Source organism: Eriocheir sinensis, chromosome 39, assembly GCF_024679095.1.
Source record: "Eriocheir sinensis breed Jianghai 21 chromosome 39, ASM2467909v1, whole genome shotgun sequence".
Taxonomy (NCBI): domain Eukaryota; kingdom Metazoa; phylum Arthropoda; class Malacostraca; order Decapoda; family Varunidae; genus Eriocheir; species Eriocheir sinensis.
Window position 1 is genome coordinate 10,465,393 of NC_066547.1, and position 20,451 is coordinate 10,485,843.

The following is a 20,451-nucleotide window of genomic DNA, read 5'->3' on the forward strand; positions in this document are numbered from 1 at the left end:
AATGAAAACAAAAAGAAGAGAATAAAAACAAACAAAAAAAAGAGAAGATAAGGCAAGATGATGATGAGGAGGAGGAGGAAGAGGAGAAAGAGGAAGGAAACAAAAAATAAGTTTGAGAAATGTGGACAAACAAAAAGTGAATAAAAATGACAAGACAAGAAAAAGAGAAGATGACGGAAGCAGGAAAAGAAGGAAAGGAAGTGAGTGAAGGAACGCGCACAATGGCCATCAGTAAAACATTAATAGAGACCGGAAGAGGTTTCTTAATTAAGCCGCGTTCAAGAGGCGCTAAGGACTGTTATTAAAGGCGAAGGAGCGGGAGGAGGAGGAGGAGGAGGAGGAGGAGGAGGAAGAAGAAGAAGAAGAAGAAGAAGAAGAAGAAGAAGAAGAAGAAGAAGAAGAAGAAGAAGAAGAAGAAGAAGAAGAAGAAGAAGAAGAAGAAGAAGAAGAAGAAGAAGAAGAAGAAGAAGAAGAAGAAGAAGAAGAAGAAGAAGAAGAAGAAGAAGAAGAAGAAGAAGAGGAGGAGGAGGAGGAGGAGGAAAATTAAGTATGAAGAAAGGATCGTACAGGAATGAAGTCACCAAAAATATTAATAAAAAGTAATAATAGCAGCAACAGTAGTACTAGTAGTAGTAGTAGTAGTAGTGGTAGTAGTAGTAGTAGTAGTAGTAGTAGTGGTAGTAGTAGTAGTAGTAGTAGTAGTAACAATAACAATAATAACTAACTTTCTCCCCTCCTGATGCCTCGTTACTTATTCGCATCTCTCTCTCTCCCTCAACAGGTTTGCCGAAGGAGATGATAGCGGCGCCTTCGTCCTCCCCTGACCTGCTTCCTCCTTCACCTCCTTCACCGCCTCCGCCGTCTCATCCCTCGCCTTCCCTCTCAAAAGTGGAGGAGGAGGAGGAGGAGGAGGAGGAGGAGGGTGCTTTTCTCCGACTCGTGTGTGGAGGAGAAGCGTCAAGGGAGATGCCAGAAGTATATGCGACGTTTTCCTCCTCCTCCTCTTCCTCTTCTTCCTCTTTCTCTTTTTCTTCTTCTTTCTCCACCGATCCCCATGTTACCTCTCTTCCAAGCGCTGTTTCGTCCCCATCCTCCTCCACCTCCTCCTCTTCCTCCTCCTCCTCCTCCTCAGACCATCCCTCCTTAGTCAGCGATGATTCAGTTATACCTCACACTTCTCCATCTTCTCCTGATCTTCACTCATCTCCACCTCTCCACTCGCTCTCTGCACGCCTCCACATGCCTTCGTTTGCTCTCCACCTCTCAAAACACCGTCCTATTTCTCCTCACCTTTATCACCCTCCCGCCTATCTCCCCCGTTCGTCCTTCCCCTTCCTACCATCGCAGAGTAACGAAGCAGAAGGAGAAGCAACTCGCAGGAAGAGGGGAGCGAAGGGGACAAAGAGAGTGAAGATAAAGGGAGACGAGAAACGAACGGAAACACAGGAAAAAGGAGAAGGAGACAGGAAAAGGACGAGGACGTGGAAGAGTGCAAAAACGGACGGGAAAAGAGAACGGGAGATGGAAAAAGGTGAAAAAGATGCGTATTTTGGAAGAGCGAAGAGTCGGGTGGCGGACAAAATGCCGGAGAGAAAGAACGACGAAAGGGAAAAATGGAGTAGAAGCGGTAAAAACAGAGAGGAGAGCAGCTTCGGAAATAAACATGGAAGGAAAACAAAATACGAGAAAACAATTACGGAGCGAGAAAAACCGAGCCAGAGGTGGAGGAAAGACCAGGCAGAGGAAAAAGAGGAGGAAAAGGGAGAGAAAGGCAGAAAGAACGGGGAAAAAGACGCGAAAGCCGAGAGGACAAAGAAAAACAAGTGGAGAGAAGATAAAAATGACAAGCGGCGCGAAGAGAAAGATGAGAGAAAATCCGTCGAGGAAAAAAGAAGAGAGAGGAAAGAGGAAAATTCGAAAATAAAAGACCCCACAAGGAAAACTTATAAAGAGAAAAGTGAGAAAGCAGATGACAAAAACAAATCATGTAAAGAGAAAGAAAAGGAGAAAGACGAGGAGAGGAGAGGAAGAAAACTATCGAAAGAAGAGAGAAGAGAAATCGAGTGTAAGGACAGGAAGACAAATACGAGAAGAGATGAAGGTTATAAGAACGATGAAGACAAAAGAAGAGAAAACATAAAGGATGACGCACGAAAGGAGAAAAGAAACAGAAGTAAGGAAAAGAAGGATAAAAAGTCTCGTACCGAGAGCAAAAAGAGGAAAGACAAAAAGGAGGACAAAAAGAAACACTTGAAACATGAAAAAGAGGATAAAGACACTAGGAAAACAAATGAAAAAAAGGACAAAGATTACAAGGATTATGAAAAGAAAAACGAAGACACAAAATGGAAACAGGAAAAGCAAAAAACAGAGAAAGACAAAAAACAAGAAAAGGAAGAAGACAACAAACGCAAGAAAGACAAAGACACAAGAAAAGACAATCTGAAGGATACGAAATTATGCAAAGAGGAAAAATCGAGTCATTCCAAAGACAGCAAGAAGAACAAGGAAGGGAAAACGGGTAAGGAAAAAGAAGAAAGGGGAAGAACATATAAAGAAAAAGAAGAAAAAGGACAATCTAAATGCAAGGACTCTAAACGGAGGGAAGACAAGAATAACAGAGATAAAAGCGCCCGGAGAATGGAGGGAGAAAAGAAAACAGACAAAACACGGCAGGCGAAGAGAAAGAATGAAAGAGACGAGAAGAAAGGGATGACTGGGGAAGGCGGCAGGAAGGAGAACAAGGAGAAAGATAAGCAAGAAAAGGATGAATGGGGAATGAAATCGAAGAGCAAGAAGGATGAAAAGGAGGAGAAGAAAAGGATGCAAGATAAAGATAGGAAGATAGATGACAAGGAAAAAGACAAAGAAGCGAAGAAGAGTAAATGGGGAGAATCGAAAAGAATCAAGGACGAAGGAGAAAAGAAGAAAGGTATAAGAGATAAGTACGATAAAAAGGAAGAAAAACAAGATAAAGTTTACACGCGAAGAAAATTTGGGGAGACACAAAAAAGATGGAAGGATGAAAGAGAACAAAGGAAAAATAAGAAAGAGAAGGACAACGAAGAGGAGGAGAAAAGGAGCGACGGGAAGAAGAGGAAGAATAAAAAGGAAGACAAGAAAGATAAAAATGAGAACACACGCAAACGACAAAGAGGAAGAACAGGAACAAGACCTAAAGTGAAACAAATCTCACAAAATATCCCATCCAGACGCACAACCACAACCACAACCACCACCACCACCACTCACAGTCCCACTCAACAAACCCACTCACCCACGCGCCAGCTGACTAAGACCACCACCACCACCACTACGACTCAGCCCACTCGACCCACTTACCGGTTCCCCACTCAGGCCTTTCCGCAACCCAGCCCACAGCCCTCTCACACAAGCTTTCATCACACTCACGCAGCTTCCCATCCCACTCAGCCCTCTCATTTCTCTCCCGAGCCAACTCTTTTTAGCGTCCAACCATCTTATTCCACTTCTCAAAGACCTCATCTCTCCTCTCCTTTTCCCTCTCCTATCCCCTCTTCCTCCTCCTTTCCATATATTTCACCTTCTGAATATCCCTCTACCTTCCCCTCCTCCTCCCCCTCTCCCTCTCCTTCGCCTTCCATATTTGCTATTACTTTTCCATCGTCAGCCTCCTCCCAGTCTCCCTCTTCCTCTTCGTCTCCGTCTTCCTCCCCCTCTCCCTCCCCTTTCTCTTCTATCTCTCCCCCGCCCTCCTCCTCCTCCTCCGCCGCCGCCGCTCAAGGGCCCCTCCAGCATCGGTCTAATCATACCTGGAGAGTCGACTACCTGGACCCTTCCCTCAGGTGAGTACCACAACATGAATCACAAAACTGGACAAGGATTACGAGGAGGAACGCGGTTTTAGTTGTATTTTTCTTGTTTTATTTTATTTTTACTTCTCTTTGACATTGTGAAGGAAAGGGAGGACAGACTAACTGATGGTGTATTAGGAGGAGTAAGTGGATGTAAACTGTCTTTCCTTTTCCTGTTCACTATCATTTCTTAATACCTCTTGGTTCTTGACTGGAGAAACGTGAATATTTAAAAGAAAGAACCTAAAAATTAAAGCGGTGATTGACGGACCAAAACAGAATAAGAAAAAAGAAGGAAAAGAAGGAGGAGGAGGAGGAGGAGGAGAGATAATGCAGAAAAAAAAATATCAATACTGCTTGCATCAATATATAAAAAACGACGACACAAACAAGAGAAAGAAACACACACACACACACACACACACACACACACACACACACACACACACACACACAGATGCCAATACAAAAGAAGAGTAACATGAAATGGCAGAGCGATAAGAAAAAATGCAGAGACAGGGAAAAGAAGGCGAAGGGGAGACAAGGAGGAGGAAGAGGAGGAGGAAGAGGAAGAGGAAGAGGAAGAGGAGGAGGAGGAGGAGGAGGAGAAAAGTGCAGACATAAGTGGAGAGATTACGGAGATATCGTTGTCCAGTATAGGGACCGTCAGAGGAAAGGAGGAGGAAAGGAGAGAAGAAAGGAGAGAGGTAAGGCAAAGGTAGGAAAAGAAATAAGGAAGGAGGAAAAGAAGGAAGGAAGGAAGGACGGAAAGAAAGAAGGAAAAGAGGAAGACAATAAGAAGGAATGGAACGAAGGAAGAGAAAACAGAGGGAAGGAAGGAATAAAACGAAAGAAAAAAGTAAAATAGAATGAGGGAAAGAAAGAAGGAAGGAAAGAAGGATAGAAAAAACGGAAGAGATGAGGCCAATAAGAAGGAATGGAACGAAGGAAGAGAAAAACAGAGAAAGGAAAGGAAGGAAGGAAGGAATAAAAGGAAAGAAAAAAAGTAGATGACTGGGGAATCCTTTTGTGCCAGTAGGGACGACTAACACTGATTACGACGACCAGGAGGAGGAGGAGGAGTAGGAGGAGGAGAAGGAGGAGGAAGTAGAGGACGAAGACAATATGGCAATAGAATGTGTGAAAGAAAAAGAAAAAAAAAAAAAAAGATAAAAATAACCTGAGGAATAGAGAGAGAGAGAGAGAGAGAGAGAGAGAGAAAGGAATGTGAGAGAGAGAGAGAGAGAGAGAGAGAGAGAGAGAGAGAGAGAGAGAGAGAGAGAGAGAGAGCTAATACACTATAACAGAACACATACAGACCGAGATGAAGGAAGAGAAAGAAAAACCACCTAAAGAAACAAAAAAAAAAAAAAAATGGAGGTGAAGAACATAAGAGTGAATAGTTTGAAGGAAAAAAAAGTAGCTGAAAAAGAGAAGGGAGAAGCAGCAAGAGCGGCAGGAGAGAGAGGTTAAGAGGGTGAACAGAGAACACATACAAGAGTGGGGGCAAAAAGTGGACGGAGGGGAGCGCTTGAAAATAAAGGGGTTAGTGGAAAGGAAAAATGAGGAGGGGAAGAAGGAGAGGGAGAGGGAGGGAGAGTAAAAGAGCGTGGAGGAGGAGGAGGAGGAGGTGGATAGGAGGGAGAAGTACAGAGAAGCAGAGGAACCCAAAAACAAAGATACAAAGGAGGTAACGTAAAGCTTGTTACCCTGATGTAAGACTACCTCCCGGCATGTGACCTTTACATAGTTCGCCTCAGGAATTCACTCCCACTGATATACTAGGAAAGGAAAATAGGGAGGAAGCGCCCATCCCCCCCCCCCACCCCCACCCACCCACACACACACACACACACACACACACACACACACACACACACACACACACCATCACCTGTTTCCCTTTAGTAACCTACGAGGAAGGAAGAAGTAATACAGAGAAAAAGAAAAATGGATATAGAACTAAAATAAACTGAGAGGGAGTGACAAAATTTTACATCGACCCGTGATAATATAAATCCCCAAAGGACAAAAAAAAAAATGCGAGGTCCGCTTCTCCTGAAAATGTTGACAGACTTTATCTCCGTGCGTGTGTCTGTGTGTGTGTGTGTATATGAGAGAGAGAGAGAGAGAGAGAGAGAGAGAGAGAGAGAGAGAGAGAGAGAGAGAGAGAGAGAGAGAGAGAGAGAGAGAGAGAGTAAACGTAATGGGAAGAGGAAGAGAATGGCTAGATATGGGAAGAGAAAGGGAATGAATAGGAGAAAAAGAGGAGACAAAAGAGAAGGTCGGAGGGTACACCAAGTGAGGGATATAGGAGGAGGAGGAGGAGGAGGAGGAGGAGGAAGAGGAGGAGGAGGAGGGATAGGAATGGGTGGTTATGCGTAAGTGTGCGGGGGGGGGGAGTGGAGGCGGGGGGGAGGGGGTAACTGTTTATTAGCAGTGATTGGCAACACTTTCATCCCCCAGTAATGGATAATTTCAGGCAAGTATCGGTGGCGGCAAATATCGCGACGCACGTGACACATTTTCATTTCTTTTTACCGCGCCGCCATTACCGAGAGTGAGGATATGAAGGATTTTTTATATATATATTTTTTTCTTTTACCAGCGATATTTTTTTTCAACTTTCCTATATTAAAGAGTAGGGAACTATGATCATTTTTTTTTCAATTTCCTGTTTTTTTTTTCCGTCAGCCATTACGAAGAGAGAGGAAGAAGGATATGTTGTTTTCTATACACATTTCTAATTGAGTTCTTTCTACTTAATTACGTATAGTGAAATAGTACAGTACTTCTTCTAAAATCCGTATATGTGTTGTTCATCCCTCCGCCATTGCCAAGCGTGAGAAAGACCTTTGCATATGGTTTTGTATTACTTGTTTTTTGTTTACTGTACCGGTACAAAAGAGTGACAGAATCCAGCAATGTTGTATCTTTTTTTTTTTACCGCCGCTATTACTGAAAGATGGAATATGGTTATTTCTTACAAATATCTATCTTCATTACATATTTTCTTCCCATATATATTTTTTCTATTCATTTATTACTGATTCTATTCCAAGTTTGACTTGTGATGTACTATGACTCCTTTTTTGTATTTTTTACATTATTTTATCACTTCAAACGCGATAAAATGATAGATTTTTCTACTCAGTTATATCTTCCAATACTAATATTATTATTTTTTTTAATATTTATTCTATATTTACTGCTACTCTTTTTCCTTGTTACTGTTCTGCCACAGGGAGATAATTTTCCGATTTAGAGCTAGTTTTAAATATAACTATAGCTTTCTGAATGTAACTATAAACATAAGAACATTAGAATGTAGGAGTCTGCAAGAGGCCGGTAGGCCTGTACGAGGGAGCTCCTTTAAAGCTAAGCTCCCGTGTATCTAACCCCACCTAATATCGCTGTCCATGAATTTATCTAATCTATTTTTGACTGTGACAATTGTATTGGCATTCACCACGTGACTGCTAAGCCTATTCCGCTCATCCACCACTCTCTTAGTAAACCAATTTTTGCCTATGTCCCTGTTGAATCTGAATTTATCCAGTTAAAACCCATTACTTCGTGCCCTACCCGGTTCTCTTACCAACAAAACCTTATAAATATCCCCCTTATTAAAGCCCTTCATCCATTTATAAACCTCGATCATGTCTCCACGCACCCTTCGCCTTTCTAGAGAATGCAAGTTTAACTGTTTGAGTCTTTCCTCGTATGGCAAGTTTCTCAACCCCTGAATCATCTTATTCATCCTCCTCTGAACCGATTCTAACATTTTGATATCCATTCTATAGTAAGGTGACCAGAACTGAACCGCATAGTCAAGATGAGGTCTAACTAATGCTAAATATAGTTTGAGGAAGACTTCGGCGCTTCTGTTGCTTAAGCTACGGTTACACTAGTCAACGAAATGGTTGGATTCCAACGATTCGCTTGAATTTCGTCCAAGATTGGAGGATTTCGTTTGGAATCCAAGCGTAGGGTTGGAGGAAAGATACCTCGCCCAGTAGCGTTGTACTTCTTCCCTTGAGATCTCATCCAAGGGAAGAAAACTGAAGATCTATGTTATACAGTATTCATATTTATGACATATTTGAAAAGAAAGTATACAGCTTATTCAGTCATAAGAGATGAAGTATTTATTGGTATAAAAATAGCTCACAGCGTGGCACATGTGTTGTTGTTGTTGTTCCTCTTCTTTTCGTCTTGACGCCGTTGGAAAGGCAGAAACCTTAACATCTCCAACGCCAAGGTTGGACTCGTCTAACCACTCGTCCAAAGATAGAATTGGATGGACAGCTGTTTAAGGTTGGACTCCAAACGTTTCGTTGACTAGTGTAACCGTAGCTTAACGCTCCTTGTAATAAATCCCAGTACCCTATTTGCTCGATTTCTAGCTTGAATGCATTATGCCCTTGGACGGAGATCACTAAGACCCCTAAATCCCTCTCGCACCCAGACCTGCTTATGAGAGTGTCATTTAAGCAATAGCACTCAGAATACTGCAATTCCCTACATTGAACTCCATTTGCCATTTATCCGCCCAGTCATACAATCTGTTTAGTTCATCCTGGAGAATACTAGCGTCTTGATTCGACTCAATTACTCTACCGATCTTGGTATCATCTGCAAACTTACTGACATCACTACTAATTCCTGTATAAGTCATTGATATAAATAATAAACAAAAGTGGACCTAATACCGAGCCTTGTGGGACCCCACTCGTAACACATCCCCAGTTAGATCTTTTACCACTGATTTGCACTCTTTGCCTCCTATTCCTAAGCCACGCCGTGACCCAGTTCAAAACTTTACCCTCTACTCCGTGAGCCAGTAATTTAAGCAATAGTCGTTAATGAGGAGCTTTGTCAAACGCTTTACAAAAATCAAGATAGATTACATCATAATTTTCATCTCTGTCTACCGCCTCAAATACTTTATTGTAGAAGGACAAGAGATTGGTGAGGCATGACCTACCTTTCGTGAACCCATGCTGCGAGTCGTGAGTTAAGCTATGTTTCTCTGAACGCTCCCGAATGTTCCTGGCTATTATGGACTCCAGCATCTTGCCTATAACCGATGTTAAGCTAACTGGGCGATAGTTTGAAGCAACTGACCTGTCCCCCTTTTTGAAAATCGGCGTCACATTAGCAACTTTCCATAGGCTGGGCACATAACCAGTATTTACCGACATCTTAAAGATGTCGGTTAGTGGGTCACTGAGTACATCACTAAATTCCTTTAATACCTTCGGAAATATCCCGTCAGGACCTGGCGACTTATTCTTCTTAAGCTTATCTATCTCATCCTGAGCTACTTGCCTGGTAATAATTATATCCCTCAATTTATCGCCATCCCCGCCCTCGTACACCTGAACCCTTTCCGGAATAGTCGTTCGATCCTCTTGTGTGAATACTGAAAGGAAGTAGTCGTTCAACAATGTGCTCATATTTTCGTAATTTTCTACTAGCTCGCCTGTGTTTGTTTTCAGCGGTCCAATTTTCTTCCTTGTTTTTGTTCTATACATCTGAAAGAAGCCCTTAGGATTACTTTTCGCCTCATTTGCTTCTTTGATCTCATAGTTCCTTTTTGCTATCCTGGTGTTTTTCTTCAATAATCTCGATAGTTCGACATACCGGCCCCTGAGATGTGTTTCACCATTCTTTATTTTTTGATAAATTCCCTTCTTTATTTCTTATGATTCTTCTTCCTTGTAACCATTAATCTAACGCATGACATATTTCCCTCTCCCTATACATTCCGTTCGTCCAGCAATACTTACAGATCATTTTGTTTGTCAGCCCTGCACGAGGCTCACGCGGCGTTTACATAATGCTGGATGAAAAAAATGCAAACACGCACCGCAACATTAATCCCCAACAATGGCGCGCCGCTCTATACATGAATCGAGCCAGATTTGCATTAATAAAGCATTAAACAAAATTAGAATGTGCTTCATGAAACAGCATTTTTTCCGGCCATTAGTGTAATTGAGTTTTGTCGAAAAAATAGGCGCAATGAGTAGGCAAAGGCATGATTACTGATTTTGTTTTTGTCTCTTTTTGTGAGGGACTACGCGCTTGTTAGTGTTCATTGTTTATTTACATGGCTTTAGGCGTCATTTTACTCTACACTATTTTCTCCTTTTTATTTTGATTTCAGGGTTCTTTGTCATTTCTTTTTTTTCATTTCCTTCTTACACATTTATTTTTTTGTGGGGAAAGTGCTTGTTAGTATTCATTGTTCATTTACATCATTTTAGGCTTCATTTTTACTAAACTTAATTTTTTTCTCCTTTATTCTTTTTGAGTTCGAGTTATTAATGTTATTTGTTTATCATCGTTTTCTTTTATTTTTTTTCTTTCTTTTCAACTGATTATGAACATTCCTAAACATTCCTCACATTCCTAAACTTCCCACGATCAATAGTAAATAAATCTCTAATAATACACATTCTAAACATGGTCATTTCTTTTCCTCAACATTCAACTTATCATAATGTATCAAGTCGACTTTTCATCATCATTTTTTTTCCCGTTTCAGTTTCACAGTCGTCGGTGCTTCGCTACAGCTGAAGGCCAAGACGGGACACGCTGATTGGCTCCTCTCGAACACACGTTTCTCCCTCCACTCTCCGTCCTCTCCTTCCTCCTCGTCCTCCTCCTCCTCCTCCTCCTTACCAATCACAGTTTATCATTCTCGTCGTCATAGTGATTCTACCCCTCCTTTCCCTCATTCTCCTTTCCCTTCTACTTTTGCAACCACATCATCATCAGACTCCTCCTCCCCCTCCTCCTCCGAAGGCCCCGCACTCGCCATCCTCCAATGTTCACCGAAGAATTCTCCTCCCAAGGTTGTACTACTGGCAAAAGGTAAGAAAATGTATAAACGACTGTATATGAGTGTTGTTCCCTTCAGAATCTATTACGCTTCCGGCTTGCAAAAGTTTGGAAAAGCTACAATAGTTTTACTTTTTATAGCTCTAGAGTTTATCGTATTGCTTGATTCTTCTATATTGCATTTGTATATTTTTTCTTCTTCCTGATCTTTGTTGAGCCTAACTGACTGGGGTTTTGTCTTTAACATATATTTCCCTGCTTTTCCTCCTCCTCCACTTCCTCCTCCTACTTCTCCTACTTCTCTTCTTTGCTTACAAATGGTGAGTTTACAGAAAAGCTGCAAATTAAAAGGAGAAAAAAGTATTAAAAAATTCAAGAAATTAATCTAGCATGAATTTTATTCAAAGTACTTTCCAAAACCACTAACCTCCTCCTCCTCCTCCTCATCCTCCTTCTCCTCCTCCTCCTCCTCCTCCTCCTCCTCCTCCTCCTCCTCCTCCTCCTCCTCCTCCTCTCTCTCTCTCTCTCTCTCTCTCTCTCTCTCTCTCTCTCTCTCTCTCTCTCTCTCTCTCTCTCTCTCATCACCCCCTAATCAAGGACATCCTCCTCTGATCCACATATCTCTCAAAAAAACTTTCCGATTCACTCCCAGCATCAGCCCTTTCATGCAACTGCCCCCCCATCCTCCATCCTCCCTTCCTCTCCTTCTACTTCCCTTGTCCCAAAAGCGTGTACCGATGCAAACCTTCTCCCTTCATATTTGGAGCCACCGAAATGTACTTTCGTAAGAAATAGGTATTTGAATATTTCACGTAACTTATGTAACGGAAGAGAGGAAGGAATCATAGGTCGTATACTTAGGGCAAATAGCTTTTTTTTTTTACTTATGGATAATGCCGCATACTAATATAATCTTAAGCTTTATTTTTATCCTCAAAACGTCTAGATACATTAATGATATAATCGTAAGCTAAATTATCCTTTAATGATTTGATATAGTCCCTTGCGTAGCACTTCAAACTTCTTTCTACTTCCCTTCGCCAATACTGCTACTATCTGCAGGTCGTATAGAGAATGAAAAGGAAAAACATAATTCAGCCCCACTGGGAGTTACTGATGTGGAGAAAGTTCCCAGTAGCAACCCAGCAAAGTGGGCAAGAACACAATTAAATCACATCTTTCCAATTAAAACTCTCTCTGTGGGGTAAGATACAATTACCAGCGTCCCTCCAGCTCTCCCTGCTTCCCTTTACTCACTTCCCCCAAAGAAGAAAGAAGAAAAAAGAAACGAGACCACAAGGGAGTTGGAGGGAGTCGGGAAGTTCTCAGTAATGCGACTCTTGTGGATAAATCGTCCGCCAACTCACGAGGAAGAAGAGGAGGAGGGAAAGGCGGAGGAAGAAGAAGTAATCACGTTAGAAGTTTGGGTCGCTTGGTGGCGGGCGTCGTGTTTCCATCAAGGGCGCGTTGGCCGAACAAGGCTGGCCGTGTCTCCTTCCCGAACAACCTTGCAAAACTTGGCCTGACTCGCCTCGTTCGTCTCCTTGTTTATTATCGCCCGAAACGGCTCACTTGTCTTGTTAGTAAGTGTTCCCCGGCTACTGTGCGAGCTCCTGTTGCTATTGCTGCTGTTCTCATTGATGTTGTTGTTGTTGTTGATAGGTAAGGGACGTGTGTGTGTGACTGTGTGTGTGTGTGTGTGTGTGTGTGTGTGTGTGTGTGTGTGTGTTTGTGTGGGAGAGGGAGGGAAAAATTATGTGTTCATGAGGCAAAAGGAAAGTTAGTGTTATTGCTGATGATGGAAGATTAGATTGGCGATGTGCGTGTTTTCTTTGTGTGTGTGTGTGTGTGTGTGTGTGTGTGTTTATGTTATAGTGTTGATGTAATAGAACGCTTTCTGTCGATGGTACGATGTTCAAGTTGTGGGAGGAAGTGGGGAAAGCAGTGGAATGCAAAGATTTCATTGGTAATTGCAATATAATGATGGTGTTTGCGGCCACATTATTAAACACGAGGATGGTTGTCTACCAGAAACGTATCCAGTGTCGGTTTCCATCGCAAGAGTTCTTTATTACCCTTACTTTGTGATGCGAGTATAACACACTGATCGTAATTAAGCAGTGCCGAATAAAAAAATACGGAACCTACTGCTTCTATAAACTTCGAAGTAAGAGGTGTTTTTTCCTCGCAAAGCTCATTAGACAAAAGCTGAAATAAAAGACCTTGGTAAGTCTGTGTTGCTATTTGTGAGATGAAAAGCTGAAACGGCTGATGTGTTGAGTACCTTGCTACGCGGAAAAGAAATAAGAGCAGGAGGAAGCGGAGGAGTATACTAAAAGTTTCATATGATACTACGATAGATGCTTAGACGCGTGGTTGTGGTGGTGATACTGGTAGTGGTGATGACGATGGTAGATGTGGTGGCGGTGGTGTTGGAATGGCAGTGGAGGTAGTAGTTGGGATGAAGATGATGATAATAAAGTAGTTGATGGTGTTAGAGTAGTTTTAAGAATTGTAGGGTAGCGTTTACTGTGAATGGAGCCTCTGTGTGCGTGTGCGTGTGTGTGTGTGTGTGTGTGTGTGTGTGTGTGTGTGTGTGTGTTACGTACTTTCCAAACTTACTCCTAGAGACTTAAAGGTAAGCCCTCTTCATAAACCTTTAAATTTATGGGAAAAGTAGAACAAGTAACACCATCACTTATAATACAGTAGTAGTAGTAGTAGTAGCAGTAGTAAAGGTAGTAGAGGTAGTAGTAGTAGTAGTAGTAGTAGTAGTAGTTATAAAGCCACCTGCTGGTCATCTAATTACTTGCTGACATGCCTCGCCGTCCCGCCTCGCCACAGGTCAACCCGGGGACACAGAAGGCTACACATTCGCTGCCTAATTAAAAAAGAGCGGCAGGTGGTGGCCAGAGGGCTTTGGGCATTTATTATGCGGGATGAAAGTGGTCAACCAAATCCCCTTTACCATGATTTATCCCCTCCCACCCCCCCCACCCCCACCCCTGCTCCCCATTTACACCCTTGATTATACTTTCATCTTTTTTCTCTTTACTCATTCTTCCTTTCACTCCTTCCCACACTTTCAATTATCTAACTTCCTTTGGCTCATTTTTCCTTCCCCCTCTACCTACCTCCTCTCCCGCCTCTCTATCCCTAGCTCCTCCCCTGTTTGCCATTCTCCCCTTCCCTAACCTCATTTTTTACCTATTTCCTCTTCCCTCCTTCCCTTCCTTTCATCTCTTCTCACACCTTTTATCCGCCTATCGAGCTTATACCATCTTTCTTCCTTCCTTCCTTCCTATCCCTGTCAGTTCTTCCTTCTTTCCTTCCCGCTCAGCTTTATTTTTTTTTCCATGCAACCCTGTCAGACTCCCTCCTCCTCCTCCTCCTCCTCCTCCTCCCTAACCAGCATCACCCTCATAATAAACATCAATTACAATAATGAATTTTGCGGGCGCGCCTAATTGCACGTTTTTATATTCGGCTTGTTGAGGGATGAAATGTTTCGTCCGTCAGTCCTTGTTGAAGCAGTGAAATGACGGTGATTCTCTCTCTCTCTCTCTCTCTCTCTCTCTCTCTCTCTCTCTCTCTCTCTCTCTCTCTCTCTCTCTCTCTCTCTCTCTCTCTCTCTCTGTGTGTGTGTGTGTGTGTGTGTGTGTGTGTGTGTGTGTGTGTGTGTGTGTGTGCATAATATCACGTCTACCTGTCCGGGGAAAGGACTCTGGACTAATGAAAGGAAGGGCGCACACCTGAGGCTCACCGGAGGGAGGGAGGCAGGTAGGAAAGGAGGAAGGGAGGGAGGAAAAGAGAGGGAGGGAGGGAAGGAGGGATTTAAAGCGAGAGGAGAGCTATCATCCAGGTGTTTAAGAGCTCTTGAAACACACTTGGCTCTAAAGTAAAACAAAAATAGAAGTAAGAACAAAAAGAAATGTGAATGAGAGTGAGTGATAAAGAAAGAAGATTGCAAAAATGACGTTAAAATATAGTAAACTGTTCTTCATCCATGCAAGGAAATGATAACATGACACACTATAAACCAAAATTACATCAAGCACAGGATACGAAGCACAGCAAACGAAAAAAAATGTAAAGAAAAGTTAATGAGTAAGTAAAAAAGAGTGAGTGGGTGTGAAAATGACGCTAAAAAATAGCATAACATGAGAAAATACAGCCCCAAAATTACACCCAGCACAGAACACGAAGCACAGAAAACGAAAGAATGTTAGGTAATGTGAATGAAAACGATGAAAGAAAGAATTTAGGACAGTGAAAATGAGGCTAAAACGATTGTAAACAGCTCTTCATACACGCGGGATGTAATAACATGACAAACTACAACCCCAAAATTACACCCAGCACAGAACACGACACACAGAACACGAAAGAATGTAGAGAAATGTAAATGAAAGCGATGAAGGAAAGAATTTTAGATAACATGAGGCAAAAAAGATAATAAGCTGCTCATCATACACGCGGGTACCAATAATATGATAAACTATAACCTGAAATTACACCCACCAGGCACAGAATACGAAGCACAGAATACGAAAGAATGTAGTGTGGATAAAAGCAATGAAAGAAAGCTATTAAGACAGAGAAAATAAGGCTAAAAAGATAGTAAGCTGCTCTTCATAAACGCGGGATATAATAACATGACAAACTACAGCCCCAAAATTACACCCACCAGGCACAGAATACGAAGCACAGAATACGAAATAATTATAAACATTTAACATCGCGCGAGGCTTTCCTTCCTCTCCCCTCTCGCTCAAGCATCCCTCCGCTGCGTCCCGTCCCTCGCCCCTTATTTTCGCCCTTCGCTTCCCTCCCTCTTACCTCATCAATAAGAAGGTAATCCGACCGAGGGGGAGCAAGAGGCTTTACCTGTTCTTACCTGAAATCAGCGGTGGCAGGTAAAAGAAGCTACGGAACAATGAAATACACTTTGTCTGACTGTCTTTACCGCGCACACACACACACACACACACACACACACACACACACACACACACACACACAATAGCCCTCGTTTGCCTCAAAATTAAAAGTGTAGAAATATTAATGATGAAATTTCAGCGGTCATTGTTGTTGTTTTTGTTTTTGTTAATATTCTATCTGCCCCATAAAAGAGGTAACCGGGATTTTATGATATTCTCTCTCTCTCTCTCTCTCTCTCTCTCTCTCTCTCTCTCTCTCTCTCTCTCTCTCTCTCTCTCTCTCTCTCTCTCATCTGCATACGTTTGGCCGCAGGAACCTTCGCTATTTCAGTCACTTCGTATCCTAATTAACACCACATTCAAGTAACCCAAGAAGAGTTTGCTGTCTGCACTTTTAAGGGAGCGAGCTAATTCTTTTTCGTCCCTTCTGTGCTTCCTTGCATATTTACGTTTCTCCCCTTCCTGATCTTTTTTCTCACTCGCCCATGCTTCCTCCTTTAATTTAGCTATCATTCTCTAGTCGTCGAGTCTTCTATTTCTGTATCTGCTATTTTCCCCTCCTTCATGGTTTCCTTGTCCATGTGTCCTCTTACAAAATTATCTCATCTTTATGTATCAACTGTAGCCATTTATTTTCTGGCATTGAATCATCACGTATTTCTGTATTGCTCTCGTCTCTCTTTAAGCCCCTATATTTCACTTAACTCTTTTTCATCATCTTTTCACAGAATCATCAACTTGTCCGCCAAATACCCTCTTGAATTCCCCTCTCTGTCTCTCCTTCAAAGTCACTCCTCTCTGCTTTTCCGTGCGTGGCTAGCTAAACTTTCCTTTCGACCCTTTTTCTTTTCACTATCGTTATCTCTTTCCATGTTCTCCACCCACCATTTTTTTTTACCGTCCATTAATTATAGTTCAACGTTCGCCCTATCTGTTTACCCCATTCCTTTGGCCCTATCACCAAATACTCTCGATACTCCCTTTCAGAACGCCTCCTCTCTTGATCATCCCTCCCCCATCGCCTCCCTACCAACATTCCCCCACTCCCTAGTTTCCCTAGTCTCCTGTGGTTCTATAATTTCCCGCGGGGTTGCGACGCGTCACATAAAAGATAAATTTCGCTCCCCCGTGAGAATTAGCGTCTAATTTTCCGGAGTGGGTAACAAAAAACATCCAACTCACCCGTCTCTCTCTCTCTCTCTCTCTCTCTCTCTCTCTCTCTCTCTCTCTCTCTCTCTCTCTCTCTCTCTCTCTCTCTCTCTCTCATACCACCTACTTTTTTCCCGCTGTTCTATATTCTCAAATTTACCCCCCCTTTCTTCCTTCCTTCTTTCCTTCCTTTCACTCTATGCTTCCTTTCTTCTCTCTTTCCTGCATTCATTCTTTCCTTCCTTCCTCCTCCTCCTCCTCCTCCTCCTCCTCCTCCTCCTCCTGCCATATGTTCATCGTCAGCGCCTCGGGTTTCTCTTGATATCAGCTGACAAGAGGCAAGCCAACCCCAGGGACCACTTATTGTTATGCCGACCCTCCCTGACGAGTGGTGGTGGTGGTGGTGAGTGTCAAGGAGGTATGTGAGCGTGGTGGTGGTGTATGGAGGTGGTGAAGAGGTGGAAAATGTTAGGAGTTCGTGGTGATGATAATGGTAGTGGTGGTGTTAGAGTAGGTTGGTTAAGGAAAGTTATACCTAAAGCACTAACATAAAGACATATGGATAGAAAGAGAGAAATAGAAAGAAATAGAGAGTGTGTGTGTGTGTGTGTGTGTGTACCGACAAATGAGCAACGGAGGTACATTCATGCACTCAATAGCCGATCATAAGCGTCCCAAATTGATGCTGCCCGGTGAATAACGCAATGGATACGTACACACACACACACACACACACACACACACACACACACACACATATACACACACACACACACACACACACACACACACACACACACACACACGCACACAGTTGCACGCACACACACACGCACAGGGCAGTACAAATAGCTTAAAATAGCGTTATATACACAAGCGGCCAGAGGGGAAATGAGGGGAGGTAAGGGGAGACGAGGGGAGGAGGGGAGGTGAGGGCTGGGATAGGAGGGGGAGGGAATGAGGAATGAAGGTGAGAGAGGACGAAGGGGGAGGGAATGAGGAATGAAGGTGAGAGAGGACGAAGGAGGAGGGAAAATAATGACAGAGAAGAAGGAAAGAGATGAAAAGGTACGACGAAAGTTAGGAAAGAAAGCTAAATAAAAGTCAAAGGCAGGAGGAATTAGGTGAAGTAAAAAAAGGTAAGGGAACAGGTAGGTAGAGGGGCTGGTGAGTAAGGTAAGGGTGAGACGAAAAAAGGTAATTATGGAGGGTAAGAGAGTAAGGAAAGAAGCGAAACACCGAGGGAAGATTGCAGGGAAAGTGGAGGCAAGGGCGATGAAAAGGAGGGGCAGAAGAAGAGGAGGAGGAGGCAAGAGGGAAAGGAGAGAGGTAGGTGATGAGAGGAGAGGAGGAATAATGGACGGAACGAGAAGAAAAAAAAACGGGAGGGTAACTGTGTGTGCGCGTGTGCGTGTGCGTGTGCGTGTGCGTGTGTGTGTGTGAGTGTGGTGATGGGAAAGTTAGAAAAAGAGATGATGGATGGATACAGAGAGAAGAGAAAGGAAGAGAGTGGGAGGGAAAATGTGTGTGTGTGTGTGTGTGTGTGTGTGTGTGTGTGTGTGTGTGTGTGTGTGTGTGTGTGTGTGTGTGTGTGTTCCACGTGGCAACTCTCATCCCTGGGTCTCATTTTCTATCGATAAAAAGAAAATTGTATTAAAAGAAAAATACTGAAGAAAAAAACTCCCGCCGCCAAACTTTCCCTATCAACCAACGACATTTTTATTGGCAACTTGTGATTATTGCAAGACATGAACTTTGCATCAATTTCCCTTTTTTTCGACAGAGTAAAAAAACATGATTAATAGAAGGTAGACAACAACATTTAAAAGATAATAATGGGTCGACGTACAATTTTCTTCATCACTTTTACTACCATCTTCGCAACCACCATCATCACCACCACCACTACCAACATCAACACAAAAGCAACAACAACAAATCCACTTAACAACATCTACAATCACCTGAAAAATATGAACAACATCATCATCACCAGCTTCCCTTGTTTGCTTAAATAATGTGCATCTGCTTATTATCACGAGCCTCCACCACCTCCTCCTCCTCCTCCTCTGAATGCTCCACGCCTCTCACGCTCCGGCGGGCGGGTAAACGCTCCATAAAGCACAGGATACGTAAGCAAACTCGAGATATTTAGAGTCTTCCCGCAGATATTTAAGAGTCTTCGCGGTTCTGTGGCTTCCTACCTTCCTTCCTTCCTTCCTTCCTTCCTTCCTTCCTTCCTTCCTTTCTTCCCTCCTTCAGCCTTCTGTTTGTTCCTTCCTTGCTTCCTCCATTCCCTCAGTCTCGTACACCTTCCTTCCTTCCTTCCTTTCTTCCTTCTGTCCTTCCTTCCTTCAGCCTTTCGTTCGTTCGTTCCTTCCTTCAGTCTCTCACCCCTTCCTTCCTTTATTTCTTTGCATTTTTTTCTTTACTCCCTTCCCTGCTTTTACTCTTCCTTCCTTTTTGTATTCCTTCCATTCCTCTTTTCTTTTTTACTGAATTTATTTCCTTCCTTTTTTTACACTTCTTTTATCATTCCTTCTTATTTTCCATTACACTCATTCTTTTGCCTAATAAACTTTTTCTCTACACTTTATACCTCCTTAGCTTTTTACCCTACTTCCTTGCTTTTCTTCTATAATTTCTTCTCTGTCTTATTTTAATTTCTTTTTAATCACAACATATTTGCATCACATGTGGTCTGACTTTATCTTCCCATTATAATCACTTTCTTCCCTCGCTCTTCTTTTTTTACGTGTTTTTGATCATTCATGCATCATTCATTTCACTAGTCAGCTCAAACACGTTCATTACCCATCATTCATTCCTCCGTTTACTTCTCTTGTAGGTCTCCATCAACCCATTTTCCTTCCTATCTTTTCCCATCCACAAGTCACATTTTCTATTTCCCCAACTCTCACGCCTACCTCCCTCCCTCAGTACCTGCCACCAGCTTTTTCCTACCTCCCAAACATGTTTCTTTCTTTACGTCTCCCCTTCTTCTCTTCCCTTCCTTCCCTACACCTCCCTCCTTCCCTACCACTCCCTTCCTTAACTCCCTCGCTCTCTTACCCCTCCCTTCCATCAGCTTTTTTCTACAACCCAAATATCTTCCTTCCAGTACGCCTTCCCTTCTTCTCTTCCCTTCCTTCCCTACGCTACCCTCCTTCCCTACCACTCACTCACTCCCTCAACTCCCTCGCTCTTTTACCCCTTCTCTACCATCAGCTTCTTTCTACCAAACAAACACCTTCCTTCCGTTACGTCTTTCATTCGCCTCTTCCCATCCTTCCCCTCCCTCCTTTATGCTTCCTCCCTCCCTCGTATTCTTCCCGACAGCATCTACTTCTCACGCACCTCATCTGCACAAATCATGAAGGGAAGTAAACACAAACAGATAATAAACATGTAGAACGAATAATTAGATGATTACCGAAGAGAGAGAGAGAGAGAGAGAGAGAGAGAGAGAGAGAGAGAGAGAGAGAGAGAGAGAGAGAGAGAGAGAGAGAGAGAGAGAGAGAGAGAGAGAGAGAGAGAGAGAGAGAGACAGATTGGGCAGGATATCTTCGCCATTTACATCGAACAAATACCATTACACGTCATTATATTTGCCATTATAGTGCTGATCTTTCCTCCTCCTACTTCTCTTCCTCCTCCTCTTCCTCCTCCTCCTCGGGAAA

At 42.8% G+C, this 20,451-nt stretch overlaps 1 protein-coding gene and 1 long non-coding RNA gene across 2 annotated transcripts in view; one reads left to right on the forward strand and one right to left on the reverse strand.

Annotated features, from left to right (window-relative positions):
* Positions 1-20,451, reverse strand: part of LOC127008975 (uncharacterized) — a 100,497-nt gene that overhangs the window by 58,263 nt on the left and 21,783 nt on the right. The window lies entirely within an intron of this gene.
* The window catches only part of LOC127008972 (cell adhesion molecule Dscam2-like), a 121,076-nt gene continuing 101,411 nt past the window's right edge, over positions 787-20,451 (forward strand). The window contains exons 1-2 of the mRNA XM_050881524.1: positions 787-3,824; positions 10,387-10,715. Coding sequence (XP_050737481.1) covers positions 796-3,824; positions 10,387-10,715 — 3,358 coding nt within the window. The 5' untranslated portion in view covers positions 787-795. The remainder of the gene's footprint in view (positions 3,825-10,386; positions 10,716-20,451) is intronic.